An 18260-nucleotide genomic window follows, 5' to 3' on the forward strand; every position below is an offset into this window, starting at 1 on the left:
CTCCTATCTCTTTGAATGGGGAAACATCAAATTCTCCAAAACTGTTCACTAAGCTTATGATTAAATTTCATATTTGAAATCACCAAAGAAATCTGACAACAACTGTGTCATAAATGTTGTTTCTTTTCCTCAAATAGCGTTATAAAAGGCTTATTTTTCAGGCAAGATCAGCCAGTGCGCATGCGCAGTCCTAAGCGCACGTCTCAGAGCGTTGACTGTTTCTATAGCAACCGGGACTTCTAACGGCAGCTGCAGTGACGCGCTGGCTTTACCGATTAGCGATTGGCTCTTTTCCTCAGAAGGCGTGGCTTCGTTCGATAGAGTGGCCATATTTAGTTTTGCATTTTTCCCCATTCAAAACTATACGAGTGACATGTCTTGGGTATTCTATAGTCTTTGACAAGAGTGAATGGTTTGTCCACGGTTTTTTTTTTCTTCGCTGTTGTTGTAATGTATTGGGAAGCCAGAATGCGCATCCATCAACAGAAACATATATTAGCCGAACCCTGTTTGTTTTACGTGTTATTTATAGCAAACCATATTACAGATGCGCTGTCAGATTTAAGTTGAACCGTGGTCCTAGCGCATGCCGAACCGTGTGTGGAGAACCGTACGGTTAGATTTTTTTCCGCAAACCGTTCCACCCCTAAGAAATACTAAAGTAGTATTTTTGTTTTATTTGCAACTTTGTGTTACAACTGCCCTCACTGTGCCCACACATATTAATACTATAAGAGAACCCCTTAAACTAGTGATATCAATATTTGATTTAATATTTACAGTTATCAATATCAATATTACTATTATCTCTTATCAGTCAGTCTGTCTTTCTGAAAATCAAATATACCTTCATCTTTTTCTGCCGTTTGTCCTGCTGTTGTTACAGAGGCTCTTTATATCACATGCAAGCTTCAGAACTGCACAGATGCCAACAAGGGCAAACCTTTTCCTGGATACATCGACCCCAACTCCTTGGTGGTTCAAGATGAGTATGTGTTTGTTCAGGTGAGCCATTTACAGAGGGGAAACATTTGATTAGTATGGCTGTAGCAATAATTATTTTTCTTACGATGTGGCATTGATATTATAAATTCTGGTATTGATAATTAAGCATTTCCCATAGTTCAATATATTAAATTATTCAACAATACTTAAGTATATTATGTATATATTTTTAATTTGAATGCAAACTTTATTTATTATCTTTACTTTATTTATTTAAATTTTTTTCATTTAAGTCAAGTACCTTCATTTTAATGACATTCTGTTATATGTATGCACATTTCCAAATGATTTAATGGGACAGATATTTTCCTTTAAAAGCACACACAACCAACAAGTTTATTTTAAAAACACAAACGTAAGGCTAGAATTCACTACATGACTTTTGCCCAGATTTTTGCCCCAGTTTACAGTCTAAACTGTAGCTAGATGCCGAAAGTCAGAGCCAGTCTACAGATTTGAGTTAACAGATTTCATAGAAAAATGGCATAGTCTATGATGGACACGGTCTCTGATTTTTTTTTTTTTTTAGCTTCAGACTATGAATCCATCAAGTCGGAGGATATCCAACATGTTTAATATTTTAAAACACATTGTTTTAATTTACAAAGTCGGCAAGTGTGGGATGCCGTGTTTTGAAATCTGTTCAGATGTTAAAAGTTGCGTAGTGTGTTCCAGCTTTAAGTTTAAACTCTTGTAGTAGTGTCCTTTATTGCTATCCAGGACACATCTGGATGAATGCAATGTGGATGCATTACTTTTTTAGATACTTTTGAATATTCCAGACCCTCTTTACACCTGTATTAAGCACTATATAGTGCTTAATCTTAATACCGAGTGTAAACAGGGTCTATGAGGTGCCTTATTGAGGCAAATTAAAGCACAGATATAAACTAATCCTCCAGATTCAGTCTGTGACGTGCATTTGGCACAGTTTCAACTGCGATTCAATTATGATAACGTGATTGAATTGCCCCGATCATAATGTGAGCCCTAGTATGTGACCAATATCCTAGTAGAACTCAAAATGTTACTTCATTCTAAAGTGTCTTTGTCCTGTCTATTTGTGATCCCTCCATTACCCAAGGTGTCAACCGGTGGCCGGCCAATCTACTACGTGTCATCCAGGCGAGATGTGTTTACACCCATGAAGCTTCCCAAATACACCCTTCCAAAGGTAGAGTAGCTCATTCACACTTGCTCAACACAAAGTCAGAATCTGCCACGCTGTGATAGAGTAAACAGACATTGCTATTTCAGACCCAGATCATCATGTCCCTCAATGTTAGTCTTTGAAGCTTCAAACCTTTACAAAATCCGATTTTTTTCGCCCTGGCATCTGGCAGGCTCTTACTTCTGAGTGAGTGAATTCAGGGATGCAGATGCTACCGCAGTCCCTCGGTTCTCAGGATGCTGTGTTATTATTCAAAGCTTAAAATCTGCTGCGCTCACATGACAATTAAACATGTTTTATTCAATCAAGCTCTCGGCGCTCCTTTAAGCACACATCCAGCAATCCTTGCACAGTCTGGGGTAGATGAAATTCACAAACTGCCAGCATGTGGTTTTGTTGCATTTGCCCAACTGACAAGCTCAATTTAAGGCTAATAAGAATATTTGCCGTACGCCGGAGCTGTGAGCAAAAACAAGGCAGGTGAGAGTAGGGTCTGATACTGATTATTAATCGGATTCAGCTCAGTGGGGTGAAACCGCCACTGCTCTCCAGCTGTCCCCAGCCGTCCCAGTAACAACATTCATATTCAATCTCACTTGATTAGAGGCAAAAATCACATTAAAGGTTAAAGTCCTCCTCCTCTGATATATGTAAATGAGAAGGGTAAATGTGTTTAGAATATTAAAAGGCACTTAAGTTGTTCGGAGTTCGGCCTACTTTTTCTTTCTGATGACTGAAAAGACAGAATAGAGTTGTTAAATCATTAAAATGGCTCAGTTATGAACCACACTGGAAAATGCAGTCGGCTCATCAAGAGAATAAAAGGCAATTGAAGTTTAGTGTCTTCAATTTTATTGGCAAAGTGCACATCATATCGGTAATAAATAAAGATATGGACAGCTAGATGAAAGGAAATTCTTGTACAACAGCAATTACAATATCATATATATATATATATATATACAGTGGGTACGGAAAGTATTCAGACCCCCTTAAATTTTTCACTCTTTGTTATATTGCAGCCATTTGCTAAAATCATTTAAGTTAATTTTTTTTCCTCATTAATGTACACACAGCACCCCATATTGACAGAAAAACACAGAATTGTTGACATTTTTGCAGATTTATTAAAAAACAAAAACTCCAGTCTCCAGTGTCACATGATCCTTCAGAAATCATTCTAATAGCTAATTTACTAAATATTTTCTTTCTTATTTTTATCTATGTTGAAAAGAGTTGGGATGCTTAATATTTTGTGGAATTATTTCAGGATTTTCAGAATGCTTTAATGAATACAAAGTAAAAAAAAAAAACGCTTTTATTTAAATTAGAAATCATTTTCTATCTTGATGCCTTTACTGTCACTTTTGATCAATTTAATATGTCCTTGCTGAATAAAAGTGTTCATCCATCCATTCATCCATATGCATCATTTTCAAATGATTTCTTATACAAAACTGAAGTCATGTAACTATGCTGGGCCACGACCAGTCAACTTAGTGCATCAATTATAGCCCACTATTCTAAAACATTAGTGTCTTCAATTTTATTGGCAAAGTGCACATCATATCGGTAATAAATAAAGATATGGACAGCTAGATGAAAGGAAATTCTTGTACAACAGCAATTACAATATCATATATATATATATATATACAGTTTCATAATAAAGGTCCCTCTTACAGGAGCCTTTAATACAGCTGCAATATAACAAAGAGTGAAAAATTTAAGGGGGTCTGAATACTTTCCGTACCCACTGTATATATATACACACACTACAGTTCAAAAGTTTGATGATGGTGAGATTGTTGCAATGTTTTTTAAATAATCTCTTGTACTGACTAAGCCACATTTATTTGATCAAAACTGAATATATTTTAAAATGTATTTTTTCCTGTGATGGTAAAGCTGAATTTTCATCATCATAACTCCAGTCTCCAGTGTCACATGATCCTTCAGAAATCATTCTAATAGCTAATTTACTAAATATTTTCTTTCTTATTTTTATCTATGTTGAAAAGAGTTGGGATGCTTAATATTTTGTGGAATTATTTCAGGATTTTCAGAATGCTTTAATGAATACAAAGTAAAAAAAAAAAACGCTTTTATTTAAATTAGAAATCATTTTCTATCTTGATGCCTTTACTGTCACTTTTGATCAATTTAATATGTCCTTGCTGAATAAAAGTGTTCATCCATCCATTCATCCATATGCATCATTTTCAAATGATTTCTTATACAAAACTGAAGTCATGTAACTATGCTGGGCCACGACCAGTCAACTTAGTGCATCAATTATAGCCCACTATTCTAAAACATTCCTTGTCAGTTTTATAGACTTCTTTATTGACATGTTTATACCAACATCTGGATAATGCCGGAGGCAGAATATTATTTTGTCAAATAAATCACAGAGATCTGTTTTATGAAATGTCTTTTCCTTTTTCCCCAGGATCTGCATGTGATCAGTACAGATGAGAACCGGGTCGTGGCGGCAGTTCAAGAGTGGAACCAGAATGACACTTACAACCTGTATGTGTCAGAGGCTGGAGGCATTTACTACACGCTGGCTTTGGAGAACGTCATGAGCAGTATGGGACCAGAGGGAAATGTCATGATAGATCTATATGAGGTAACTCTCTCTGTAAAACAGTGTCATTTATTTTCCACACTGTACAGATGTGTGTTGATTCAATATCACTGTTTCATGTTCCCATTTATCTGGATATTAAAAGCATGATCAAATTGAATGCACTAATTAATGCTAATTGAGTGTAGTGTTAATTGATTTAATAGCAGTGCTAATTAATTAAGGAATTAATTACAGGACTATCAATGGGTTATCTAAACAAGGAGCAGTTAGCAACGCAGAATATTCTCTGTGCATCTAAATCTATCACTATAGGGGGAAAGCATGGACACAGTGTTAAATATGATAACAGATTTTGTGTATATGTGTATATATATATATATATATGTATATGTATGTATATGTACATATGTATATTTATTCACATGATCCTTCAGAAATCCTTCTAATATGCCGATTTGATGCTAAGTTATTTTTCATTATCATTGGTGCTCAGTTATTTATATTATTATTATTATTATCAATGTTAAAAAATAAAATAAAATAAAAAATAACTAAATAAATAAAAGTTTTTGCTGCTTAATATTTATTTGGAAAAAAAAATCCCCCAGGATTCTTTGATGAATAGAAAGTTCAATGAACAGCTTTATTTGAAACAGAAATCTTTTGTAACATAATAAATTACTTTACTGTCACTTTTGGTCAATTTTGGTAAAAGTTTATTTTTTTTATTTTTTTTGTCAAGACTACAAACAACTAAATGGATTTAAAATTTAAATCTAAAAACAATTTTGTAGCCTTGTCTGAACAAAACCTGTTTACTTTTCCTGATCTACAATTGGTTGACCTTTTCAGCATTTAACTCTGATCAATGTCCTTCCAAATACCTGTGTGCTACTAGATACCTTACCATTTCAGAGCAGGCAGGGCTTTGGAGTGCTGTTAGTTCACTCCAAAGTTTTTATAGTACTACAAATTGGTCTGATAGCGCTGCTTGCATACAAAGGCACCGCCGGAGTGAAGCCAATGATTAGAGTTTGGGTGTAGATGGCTCGTCTCTTTGAAGAATACCCCAGATCTCTATTCATACACCTCCGGATGGAACAGCGCATGCAGTCACGCATTGCATCAGAGGCCAGCAGGTGTCAAGCTATCTCCTGATCAAATAATTAAACTGTTGATGATAGCAACCCCCATAAAATCACATTTGGCCCTCGGATAGGCTGAAGAGTCCGGTGACTTGATTGAGGTCGCCACCTCCATGTAACATATGCTAAAATCTCAGCCGTCGGCTAGATTGAAATATTCGTCAATTATATAATAGTCAGTGCCCCCCGAGGCCCATCCCGGGCTGCCTCTCCTCCTCTCTAGTGCTTCCTGGTCCTGAAGAGATGTCACTTCTGTTCAAGACGGACATGGATTACCTTCTCATTCCCTTACATACTCCCATTCCACTCCAATAGATCTTACCAGGAACTGCAATATGTACGGAGCTTTTTAGAAGTTCACTTGGCTGGGTTGTGCCACAGTGACACCAAGTAATAAATGCATAACAGGCTTTTGTTTGTTTTTGTTTTTTTCTGTAAGAGGAAATGGTGAAACTTTGGAGATGTAATTATTAGTGATTTATCTCTTCCTCATTATGTTGTTTATGTTCCTGTCCCTAGGTGGCAGGAATAAAAGGCATGTTCTTGGCCAATAAGAAGCTAAATAATGAGGTGAAGACATACATAACCTATAACAAAGGCCGCGACTGGAGGCTCCTGCAGGCTCCCTCAGCTGATCTCAGAGGAAACCGAATCCATTGCATGCTGGTGAGTAGATGTGTGGGAAAACAAGAGACAGACACGTCCAAAGCTAGCCGTATAATATTTGACATTCATACATGAGCTTTATGAGGTCAGTGTACTTTCACAATGGCTAACTTGTCAGATTTTAGCTTTTGAAGCATTAATCAAAGATAGGTGTTTCTTCAACTACAGTTACTTTACTGTATGTCCCACGGTTTGATTTTTATAAAATGAACAGATTTTTTAAAAATGTTTTCTTTTGTTTTGAGAAGATCACATTAAAACTGTCTTTTTAATTTAATTTTTTATTACACCATCATTTATTTTAGGCTTCTTTTCAAATTCTGCTTGTTTTGTTGTCTCTTTGATCTAGGCCTAACCCAGGCTTTCAATCTAGAAAATTCATGATAGAATAGGAATCCTTTGGTTATTTGAAGAAAGAGTGAAACATTATTTTCATTCATTGAAATAAAATTTAAATATTACGCTTTTATGGCTTGGAAAATAACTGAAATTAAAGTCAAATTAAAATTAAAGTTTAAGTACAAAATTACTGACATAAAAGATTATATGAACTTAAATACAAATATCTACAAAAAAAAACAAAAAAACTAAAACTAATGAAAAATCATAAAAGCACATAAAACAATTACTGAGTAAATGAAAAATAAAAATATAAAAAGCTATTTCAAAATATTAATAAATACTATAATAATAATGTATAAATAATACTACAATAACACTGTTTGAGACGCATTGGAAATGTTCCTGTGATGCATGTTCAATGATGGACATGAAATTAAACTAGTAAAGGTGTGAAAGCTCTGTTTTGAGAGTTTATTTGGGAAAAAAAACAGTCAAATGTGTTGTTGAAGAAACACTGTTACATATGGTCATACTTGATGATATTTTGCACAATTTTGCACAATAGTTCCATAATAATAATAATAATCATCATCATCATCATAATAATAATAATAATAATAATAAAAGTAATAAGTTGATAATATGCCAACATAATGTGCATTCCTGTGGACACGGGTGTTTGAAATAGGTCTACATAATCAGTGCTGCTTGTCATTTCAAATGACAAGACATATATTTCTTTCCGTGGAGATATTATCCATCCCCAGTGAATGGCCTCCACAACCCTAGTCCCCCCACCCCCCCCAAAATGCAAACAAAAATAATTACCCTTTGATAAACTCAACTAATTAATGGTCCCACTGTTGGCCTTGCCTTCACCATCCATTACAGAGCTATTTGTTAGAAAATGTCAAAGTTTTAATAAACCCCTAAACAACCCTTGCAACATGTGCTTAGCATTGGCATTTCCAGACTTATAATGAGAATTGTGTCACTAAAGGTTATTCCAATCAAAATTAATGTTGGGAGGGAAAAAAAAAAAGTCATGAGCCTTTGCTGTTATGGGATTTTTAAAATGGGATTTTATTCAAGCCCAAGCACAATGACGGTTACTGGAGGCCACACACTGGGGGTTGTGCCGATTTTGAGACCCCACTTGAGCAAGATGATTGTTTGTGTTGCTTCTAGCCGTACTGTTCTCTGCATCTTCACCTGCAAGTGTCTGCAAACCCGTACACATCTGGAAATATAGCCAGCAGAGAGTCGGCCCCTGGAATCATAGTGGCATCAGGTGAGTTTGGGTAAAAGGACTGATGATATAATTTAGAGAGAAATTTACCAGGGAAGAAGAAGAAAATTCTGTACATATAATGCAGAGTGATCTTATTTGTATTCATACATAAAGAGTAACTGTACTTTACTGTTTAAAATTGTAGGGGTGGTAAGATTTTTTTAATTTTTTTTTTTTTTTTAAAGCCTCTTATGCTGATGCATTTAATTAAAAATACAGTAAAAAGAGATATTGTGAAATATTAAATTAAAAGAATATTAATATATTTTGAAATATAATTTATTCCTGTGATGCAAAGCTGAATTTTCAGCACCATTACTCCAGTCTTCAGTGTCACTTGATCCTTCAGAAATCATTCTAATATGCTGATTTGATCCTCAAGAAATATTTTTATTTTTATCATCAATGTTGAGAACAGTTGTGCTGTTGTTCTAATAAACAGCATTTATTAGAAATCTTTCATAAATACATACATACATAAAAATATAAGATTTCAAAAAAATCTTACGTTCTAAATCTAAATGAATAAAAACAAATCTAAAATAAATCTTATAAATGTAATAGGCTGATTTGATGCTTATGATTTTTTTTTTAAATTGTTATTATTATTGGCATATTATTTAGTGGAAACTGTGATAGTTTTTTATTTTTATTTTTTAAAGTAAATAATAAAAGTATTAATTTCATACAAAAAAATCTTACTGACCCCAACCTTTTATTGATTTTTTTTTTGTTGAAAATTTGAAAATATTGAAAATATAAAATACAGTATACTTTAAAACAAACACTTTTATTTGTGTACAAATTTTGTCAAATTTAATAGTATTATTAATACTTAATACTATCTATCTTTACACATACTTCTTTTATGTTGTTTCATTAACTCTAGTTACTTTACTTTCTTAATTTTGGAACTGCCTTAATTTAAAAATGTGCCTGAAATATATCAGTCCATTTTTGGATCCTCCTTTAATCTTTAGATTTTGGTTACAGACAGGTAGAAAAAACTGTCTAAATGACAGGTACTGGAAGAAGAAAATACTTTTTAAAGTGTGTTGTTCTCATATTCTTCCTTAAATCCCTGACATCAGTTCTTTTTTTTTTTGTCCTGGAACTCCAAAGTGAAACATATTTAAATTCCTTTCATCTTGAGCGCTTATGACACTCTTATTGTTGAAGATGTTCATTTTGCGCTCGAGGAGTGCAGGCATCTGGATATGGACTATAAACAAGATTAGTGTCGTGCTAGCATGAACAAATGGAAATGCTAAGTGCTACTCTTGAGATTAGCGGCAGAGAGTCTTTAGAGTGTTCTTATTATTCTCTCTCCATCATCTTCTGTTTTCACAACCGACTAACTCTTCCACCACTTCAAACTTCAAATGTTTATTTTATAAGATTGAAAGTCACTTTTTCATTTTACTCCTTCAGGCTTGTGTCTTCCGCAACGTTCACCGACTATATTGCCTCTGGATGCACGCAGATGAAATATAAATGTCTTGGCACTGTAACTATCTGGATAAGTAATCCTAGGAGGAGACGACTATTAGATATTAGGCTCTAAATTGACGTTAGGTTGATTGATTTGATGGTAGAAGGGTTGTGGGGATGGCACAGACTTTCCTGAGTAGCTTAGCTTATTAGATAGAGAGGTTTTCCAGAACTCCTAGTTACCTCACAGGGTCAGACGCTGATTTCATTACACATGATGTATTTTCTGCTGTAAAAATCTATCTATCTATCTATCTATCTATCTATCCATCCATCCATCCATCCATCCATCCATCCATCCATCCATCCATCCATCCATCCATCCATCCATCCATCCATCCATCCATCCATCCATCCATCCATCCATCCGAGAGGTTTTAACTCCTAGTTACCTCACAGGGTCAGACGCTGATTTCATTACACATGATGTATTTTCTGCTGTAAAAATCTATCTATCTATCTATCTATCTATCTATCCATCCATCCATCCATCCATCCATCCATCCATCCATCTATCATCTGTTTTTCTGTCCATCCATCCATCTACCCACCGACCCACCCACCCATCTGTCCATCCATCCATCTATCTTTCTGTCCATCCATCCATTCATCCATCTATCCATCTATCCATCTATCTATCTATCATCTGTTTTTCTGTCCATCCATCCATCTACCCACCGACCCACCCACCCATCTGTCCATCCATCCATCTATCTTTCTGTCCATCCATCCATCCATCCATCCATCCATCCGTCCATCCATCCGTCCGTCCATCCATCCGTCAATCTATCCATTGATCTTTTTGTCCATCCATCCATCCATCTTTCTGTCCATTCACCCTCCCATCTATCCGTCCGTCCATCCATCCATCCATCCATCCATCCATCATCATTAGATTTTTTTCATTGAAATACTTTTTTTCTTATCCTGCAGTACATCATTGAACAAAACCAAGTTACATAAGAGTTAGTCTGTCACAGAATACTGCACACACTACAGTGTTGTGTGAAAAAGCAAAAGAGAGCATATGATCTTGTGCCGCAATCATATTCGGTAACACTTTATTTCGATAGTCCACTTTAGACATTCTATTACTATTATATAGTAAGTAACTTTGCAACTACATGTCAACTAGCAGTTAGTAGAGTATTAGTAGATTGTCTGCTTAATATCTTCTAACACTTTCTTTGTCAACTTATTCTACTAACCCTAAACCTACCCTAACAGTCTACTCTGAGAGTTAGTAGACATGTAGTTGCAAATTAATGAGAATTAGTTGACATGTAGTTGACATGTAGTTACAAAGTTACTTATAGTTAATATAATGTCTAAAGTGGACTATCGAAATAAAGTGTAACCTCATATTCTCTTCTGTCCCACAAATAATGTGCTGACCTTGTATTTTACAGTCCAAAAAAACATGCATTTTCTAACCTTCGCACTAATCTAGTCAACATTAGTAATCACAAATTAGGAAATGTAGTCATTGTGGGTAAACGATCAAGAGAAATACAAATTTGGACAAAATCCATAAAGCGCTTGCCAGCTTTTGGAATGAAGTATGAATGACTTTTGTGACGAGAAAAGGCACAATGCACTCAATCTTCATATTCATATAGCTTTAGTTATCAACTCTCTATCTGCTTCGGTAAGCATGACTGTAATTGTTCTGCTCTTCTCTCCTTAGGTTCAATTGGCGCAGAGTTAACGAGCAGCAATGTTAGCATGTTCATCACATCCGACGCTGGAAACACGTGGCGGCAGGTGACTCTGACCATGGGGGGTGTTCAGCCAGATGGGGGTGGGCAGTAATTTCAGCACTGATGCATATCTTTGAGCGGATAAATCCATGTGCCGCGTTTCAGAGCCGATAATCAAATGACACCTTCAGAGAAAACTAAATTCATTGACATATATGATGCCCGTGGGTGCATGTTTGATGATGCGATTTAAATTTATGGGGCCAGCTGTCTAATTAAAAATGGAGATCTCAAATAATTAAGAGAAAATTGATGTGGCAAAAAGTTAAAGCATGCTGGGTAGGGCACGGGTTTGATGTCATATATCTTGTCAGTAAGAATTACAATCACTGGGATTTGAGAACTAGCATTATTTCAAGGACAGCAGACCTGTGGTTGCCAGCTTCCATCTAATCAAATTGAAAGCCTTCCCAAGAAGAGTAAAGGATATGAAATATTGTCATAACTCAGCCAATCTGACATTATGGATGAAAATAACTCAGGAACATATATGTAACAATGCCCTGAGCAGAATAACATAATATGAACTTTTTTTTGTTGGCACTAAACCAACAAACCCACAATGATTATTTCAGAACTGCGCAGTCCTTATTTATCATAGATTTATGTTGATCAGAGCAACTGGGGTCAGATACATTTCTCAATTATAATGACTCTAGTGGGGCTTTTGGTTGATCCAACTTTTCCAGTGTGTTCACAGCCAAAGGAAAACAAAACAGACCCCGCACATTATCCCGCTAACATAAACACTAGCCTCGTAATCATTAGCCCATGAAATACTTAAGCCAATCAGATGGTGTTTTTCCTCCACTTTAACAGACTTGTTAAATGCTTGAAGCCTCAAGGCCTAAACTCAACAGGAATTCATATGAGCAAGAATTCACAGCACATACAGTGCGGTTATCAATGCTCTGGGGCAAACAAATGGAAACTGCTAATGAGGGCCTCAATTTTCAGTTCAACTTTGCAGTAGGTCAACCTTGCATCTGGCTGGATTTTCCTCTGTAAGGCAATTTCTTGTTTCATACATGTTTACAACTACTAGCAGTTCTGTAATGGTGACTGGAAAGGGTCATTTTTTTATTATTATATGCTTGCGTGTACTCTCAGAAGAAAAGGTACAAAAGCTGTCACTGGGGCAGAAAAGGTACATTTCTGCACCATATTTATCCCTAAAGAGTGGAAAATAGTAACTTAAAGGTACATATTAGTACCTAAATTGTAAATTTTAGTACCTAAATGGTGCAATTTAGTACCCTTTTGAAAAGGTTCTGCCCCAGTGAGAGCTTTTGTACTTTTTTTTTTTTTCTGAGAGTGTAGTTTAATTTTATTTTAATAATAAGCACAACAGACTTTAAGAAATAATGGTAAATTGATTACACAACAGCAAGAAGATTAACAGGATGGAATCACACTTGGAAATAAAAGGTTTAATTTAGCCTTTGCATTAGGTGACAAGTGGGTGTCACTTAGCAATTTCCAGTTTTTATCATTTTATCAAACATGATTGAATGCTTTAAAATGAGACAAACCAACTAATATAATAAAATATCATTGATATTTTCATTAATATCATTGCTGTTGTTTTCCCTCTAAAATGATTTTAAAAATGACATTAAGGTCACAGGTAATACCTATAAACTGATTACCAATTAAATGAATATTCCCAAGAAAACATGTTTGTTTGTTTGTTAAAAATATTTGAATTAAAAGAAACGCATGAAAGATTGTACAATATTTATAAATTTATAAATTGCCTTGTTTTTCATTTTAGAAGTTATCATGCTGGTGGCATGACAAAAAATGGCAACATCTGCTCAAAGAAAGTATTAAGATTACTTAAAATTTACCCCATGTTCACTAAATTGTGATCAACTAAATAATATTTTTATATTATATAAAGTTTTATATTTCATGTAGTCTTTTAATAATGGGAATTTCAAATGAGAGGAACAGCGCATAATTTATACATTTATTTAATTACTTGTTTACTTATTTATATATGTATTTATTCATATTGTACATCTTGGACATAAACACACATGCTCATATTTTCCGAATGTTTAAACGTTAAACTATGTTTGTCTGTTCCAGATATTTGACGAAGAGTACAGTGTGCTGTATCTGGATCAAGGCGGAGCTTTAGTGGCAATTAGACACACCCCTCTTCCCATCAGGCACCTCTGGTAATCCTGCACCAATATCATTACTAATATTCCATGCGTATGTTCGTAAAAAGATGAGTCAATGCAATCGCACCGAGCTGACTCACACAATCACGGGGAGTGTGAACGTTCTCATTAAACCCAGTAGACTGTGTAATACTTTTGTCTAGTAATCTAGATTAAATGTCGGAAAGGTGCCGTAAAGTCCTGTTTGAATTATTTGCCAGCTGTGTGTGGAAATGCAATCTTTTCTACACTGTATTGTAGTTTCAGGTGTGTGCTGCTGGTTTCTATGCAGGTTGAGCTTTGATGAGGGGAGGGTATGGAACAAATACAGTTTCACTTCATCGCCCCTGTTCGTGGACGGCGTCTTGGGCGAACCAGGCGAGGAAACGCTCATAATGACGTAAGTATGATGAATATTCAGTAGTAATACATTTTGATTGTTCTGGAATGGGAAAATGGTGCTTGTTGAAATATGGTTTATGTTATGAACACTGTAAACCCTAAGAAACTGAATGTCCTCAAAGGACAGAACAGCTTTGTTAGACATGCATACTAACATAAAAATATTAATACCATTTAATCTAGCTAGAAAATAATATATATATATATATATATACGCCATATGCATTGGCAGTAGCAAGTTCCTGTACTTGCTTGCAGCAGCAGCAATAATCACCAACTACCGCAATAACCAACAGCAGCATCAATTCAGCAGCAGCGTAGCAGATCTGTTCCGCCAAGACCAAATACATTAACATTGTCATATCCATCACCATGCTAAAATGTTCCGAGAGTTGTCATGATTGAAATACACTCACTGACCACTTCATTAGATACACCTTACTAGTTACCTTGCCTTACACCTTAGGTCTATCTAATAAAGTGGCTGGTAAGTGAATATTAAGATAGATAGAATATATAGAGTAATAATGCATTATGGATGGATGCCTGCTTTTATGAAACCAAATAAAGTATATGCATATTAATTTATACTTTATAATAAATTATATTGTATAACTAAAAATAACTTTATTGTAAACAATTGTGAGTTTGTATCTCATAATTGCATCTTGTACTTATGACTTTAAATCTCACAGTCTCTATTTTTCATAATTGTCACAGTGTGACTATATCTTATTTTAAGCTCTGTCACGATTACATGTTTTACTTTCATAAGAATAAATGGTAATTGTAAAAAAAAAAGTGAGTATAAAATGCTCAGTGCTTTGCTTGATGATACTTGGTGATAAAAATAAAGCAATTAATGATAAACCAAGTGATTTATTTTTAGACCTTCCAGTAATGAATCACCTATTTAAAAAGAGGAATCAATAAAACCATCAAGCCAGTCCTGATTTTACATCATCCTGAATCCAGCACAGCCTAAAATTATTTTGAGAAGTATTTCATGAAGTTTTCCTTTGTAGGATATTCCTAGATACTTTCTGCCGTCTTTCTGACAGGCCCTAAAAGTGTCACACTGTTCTTGAGTGTCAGACTTTCTCAATGTGAGTTTCAGACTTTTGTTGACAGTTTGACGCAGGTTTCCACTGATGGGGTTTGACTTGGATAACATTGCTAAGCATTTCCTTTCCCTGTCCGCTCTACATCTTTCTAATCATTAGAGTCACCGCGCTCTGGATATACCACTGCTCGCCAGACATACAGTGGCTGATGTTGTGCCTTTGTTTGCAGGATCTTCGGTCATGTCAGTCACCGCTCAGAATGGCAGCTGGTAAAGATAGACTTCAGATCTATCTTTAACAGAAGATGCATCGAGTCTGACTATGTGCCGTGGGATTTACATGACCAGGTGAGAAATAATTTTATTATTATAACGTTTGATCCCCAATTCTGAATATTTGCCTAAATCCTTGTTTCATACAGTGTTGTATGTTGATCTCTTTAAAGAGGAAAGAAAATGCGTAATTGTTAAAAAATAAATAAATCATTAATTCTGTATATGATGTAACAAACATAAAAAACATACAATTTTCACAAACTTTACAATATTTTCTTTTATTTCATTATTTTTAATAGTATTATATTCCATTAAATTAGACATGTTTTCATAGAATCAGTTATTTTAGCATCATTGAGATCCTGTTCTTATTTGTATTACTATTTTGAATTAGTTTTTGCTTTTATATTTTCTGTTTTAAATCAAGTTTTAGTAACTTTGTTGTGTGTTTTTGTCATTTTTATGTCTGTTCAGTTTTTAATATACCATGAATTAAGTAATGAATTTTGACAAAAGCATAAACCTTATGTCAGACTTGTGTTTAAAAGAAAAAAAAAAGAAGAAAAACAAAACAAAACAATATGACCTAATGGAAAGATCAAAAAAAGTTTTCATATTGAATTTAAATAATCTGAAGTCTCAAGTTTGCAAACTGTAATGTGTGTCACTGTCGCCAACAACAAACAACTTTTTAGCTTTGATTAAAGGTACATGGGTAGTATTTTCTGGAAAAGAAAACAAAAAAAGGATTGCTCCAAGTCCACTCGGGCTCCGTTTGTGACAATCCTCTGTAAACGAATCTTAATGTCATTAATGTCCTTAACTCAACTTCTATACTGCATCTCAAGCCTTAAAATTAAGAGAGCCCAGTCTTGATCAGATACCTTTCTGCTTTGTCTGGTCTTTCCAGCATAATAAACCCTCCAGTGAGGCCTGACACTTTAGATTGCACTAAAGAGTGTGCCACATTGACTTCCTGTTGTTTGAAACTTATGAGATTCCTTTCTAACCGGCCCTGACATGCTTTTTCAGGGTCTGCTGCCGAGGCTATTTGAACAGGCTATTTGAATAATATATGCCAGAAGTTAAGTGTCCTCTCACAGGAGGATAATAGCACAAAACCAAAATAAAATCGCAGTATTTGGAGCACTAATTTGAAGGAAGCATGTTAACAAAAGACTAGGCAAAAAATGTTATTGCAAGATACATGAAATGTGAGTGAGAAGGCTGGAAGCCTGAAATATTTGATAAAATGAACCCCACAGAGTTCGGATGTGAGATATGAAATATAGAAACAACCAAGTACAATGAGTGGAATTATTTTTTTTCTCTCTCTTTCCTGTTTTCTCTCGTCTTCTTTCCAGTCTCTTATTTATTTATTTATTTTTTCTAAATTCAGGGTGATGTGCACATGCTTTGTTGTAATGAATTCATGTGAGAACTGAAATAAACCTGAACGAGAACACCATATGCCAACTTTATGTAGAAAATATTTGTGTGTGTGTGTGTGTGTGTGTGTGTGTGTGTATGTATGTATATGTTGAAATCCTCCTTACAGGGTGAACGCTGCCTCATGGGAGTCAAAAGAGTTTACCGAAAGCTGAAGCCCATAGCAAGGTGTGTTATGGGTAAAATCTACTCTGTCACAACGATTTCCGAGCCATGTGACTGCACTGAGTCGGACTTTGAGTGGTAAGCAAACAAACATTTTTCGTCTAAGATTCAAGCTCTATTCTAAAACTTTGATGACTACAGACTGCACTAACAAAGTCATATGCCAGTATGAAAAACCACAGAAAAATAGTTGATTTTTAATTGTATAATTTTTTTTATTATCATCCAGCTACATTAAAGTGATTATTAAGTTTTGAATATGGATATTTTTCTTACAAAAACGCATCGATTCGCTACAGGAGGCCTTTGTTCACCCCCCGGAGCTGTGTGAGACACTTTTTTTTAGGGATGGGCGCTTTTTATTTAACTTATTTTGGACTGATGAAGTGCAACACCCGCTGACTGCCATTAAACAGCTTGAAAGATCAAAGACATTTTTTAATATAACTCCGACTGGATTCGCCTGAAAGAAGAAAGTATTCTAAAATACTTCTAAAAAAATTATTTAAAAAAAATGAATAAATAATAATAATAATAATAATAATAATAAAGCAGCTTTTACACAAATTAAGCTGTTTTCAACATTAATAATAATAAGAAATGCTTTGTAAACACGAGAACAGCAAATTAGAATGGTTTCTGAAGAATCATGTAACATTGAAGCCTGGAGTAATGACTGGAATAAATTACATAAAAAAAATATATATTAAAATACAAATCAGTTATTTTGAAATTTAATAATATTCGTTTTTTATCAGATAAATGCAGCCTTGGTGAACAAAATAAACTTCATTCAAAAACATTTTTAAAAAATGACCCCAAACTTTTGAATGGTATGCATGTCAACAGTTGTCTCTTTAGAAATTATAGAAGAAATATCTGAAACAAAGTTCACACTTAAATGAAACATGACTGAGAACTCCATTAAGTCTCTCTAGAAGAGCTCTCTAAAAGAGCAACTTTTGAGCAATGACATTTTCTTCTAGGTAGTGTTGCAGCCAATGTCCTGTCTGCAAGACACATGCTAAAAGGGTTGAAGGGCTTGTGAATTAAGTTGTGGCTAGTCCTCACCATACGGAACAAAGTGTGAAAGTTGTTAATCAGGGAGTGAAACGCTGTGCGTTTACCAACACAAGCTGCCTACATCTGTGTAGCATGTCATGGTGATTAGTGTCATTTGTTTTCTTGATTGGGGTGTTGAGTTGCCTTGACAAATAACTTTGGCTTGTATTGTCTAATGTTCTAAAAATAAATGAATAAATAAAAAATG

The 18260-nt window shown here is 34.7% G+C and overlaps 1 protein-coding gene across 1 annotated transcript in view; it reads left to right on the top strand.

The window, feature by feature from the left end:
* The window catches only part of LOC107746059 (VPS10 domain-containing receptor SorCS1-like), a 69231-nt gene that overhangs the window by 28710 nt on the left and 22261 nt on the right, over positions 1–18260 (top strand). The window contains exons 5-14 of the mRNA XM_016560118.1: positions 887–1005; positions 2090–2179; positions 4629–4808; positions 6434–6580; positions 8111–8213; positions 11392–11468; positions 13559–13650; positions 13928–14035; positions 15331–15448; positions 16935–17068. Of these exons, the coding sequence (XP_016415604.1) occupies positions 887–1005; positions 2090–2179; positions 4629–4808; positions 6434–6580; positions 8111–8213; positions 11392–11468; positions 13559–13650; positions 13928–14035; positions 15331–15448; positions 16935–17068 (1168 nt within the window). The remainder of the gene's footprint in view (positions 1–886; positions 1006–2089; positions 2180–4628; positions 4809–6433; positions 6581–8110; positions 8214–11391; positions 11469–13558; positions 13651–13927; positions 14036–15330; positions 15449–16934; positions 17069–18260) is intronic.

This window comes from Sinocyclocheilus rhinocerous, unplaced genomic scaffold, assembly GCF_001515625.1.
Source record: "Sinocyclocheilus rhinocerous isolate Xijiao unplaced genomic scaffold, SAMN03320098_v1.1 scaffold1880, whole genome shotgun sequence".
Taxonomy (NCBI): domain Eukaryota; kingdom Metazoa; phylum Chordata; class Actinopteri; order Cypriniformes; family Cyprinidae; genus Sinocyclocheilus; species Sinocyclocheilus rhinocerous.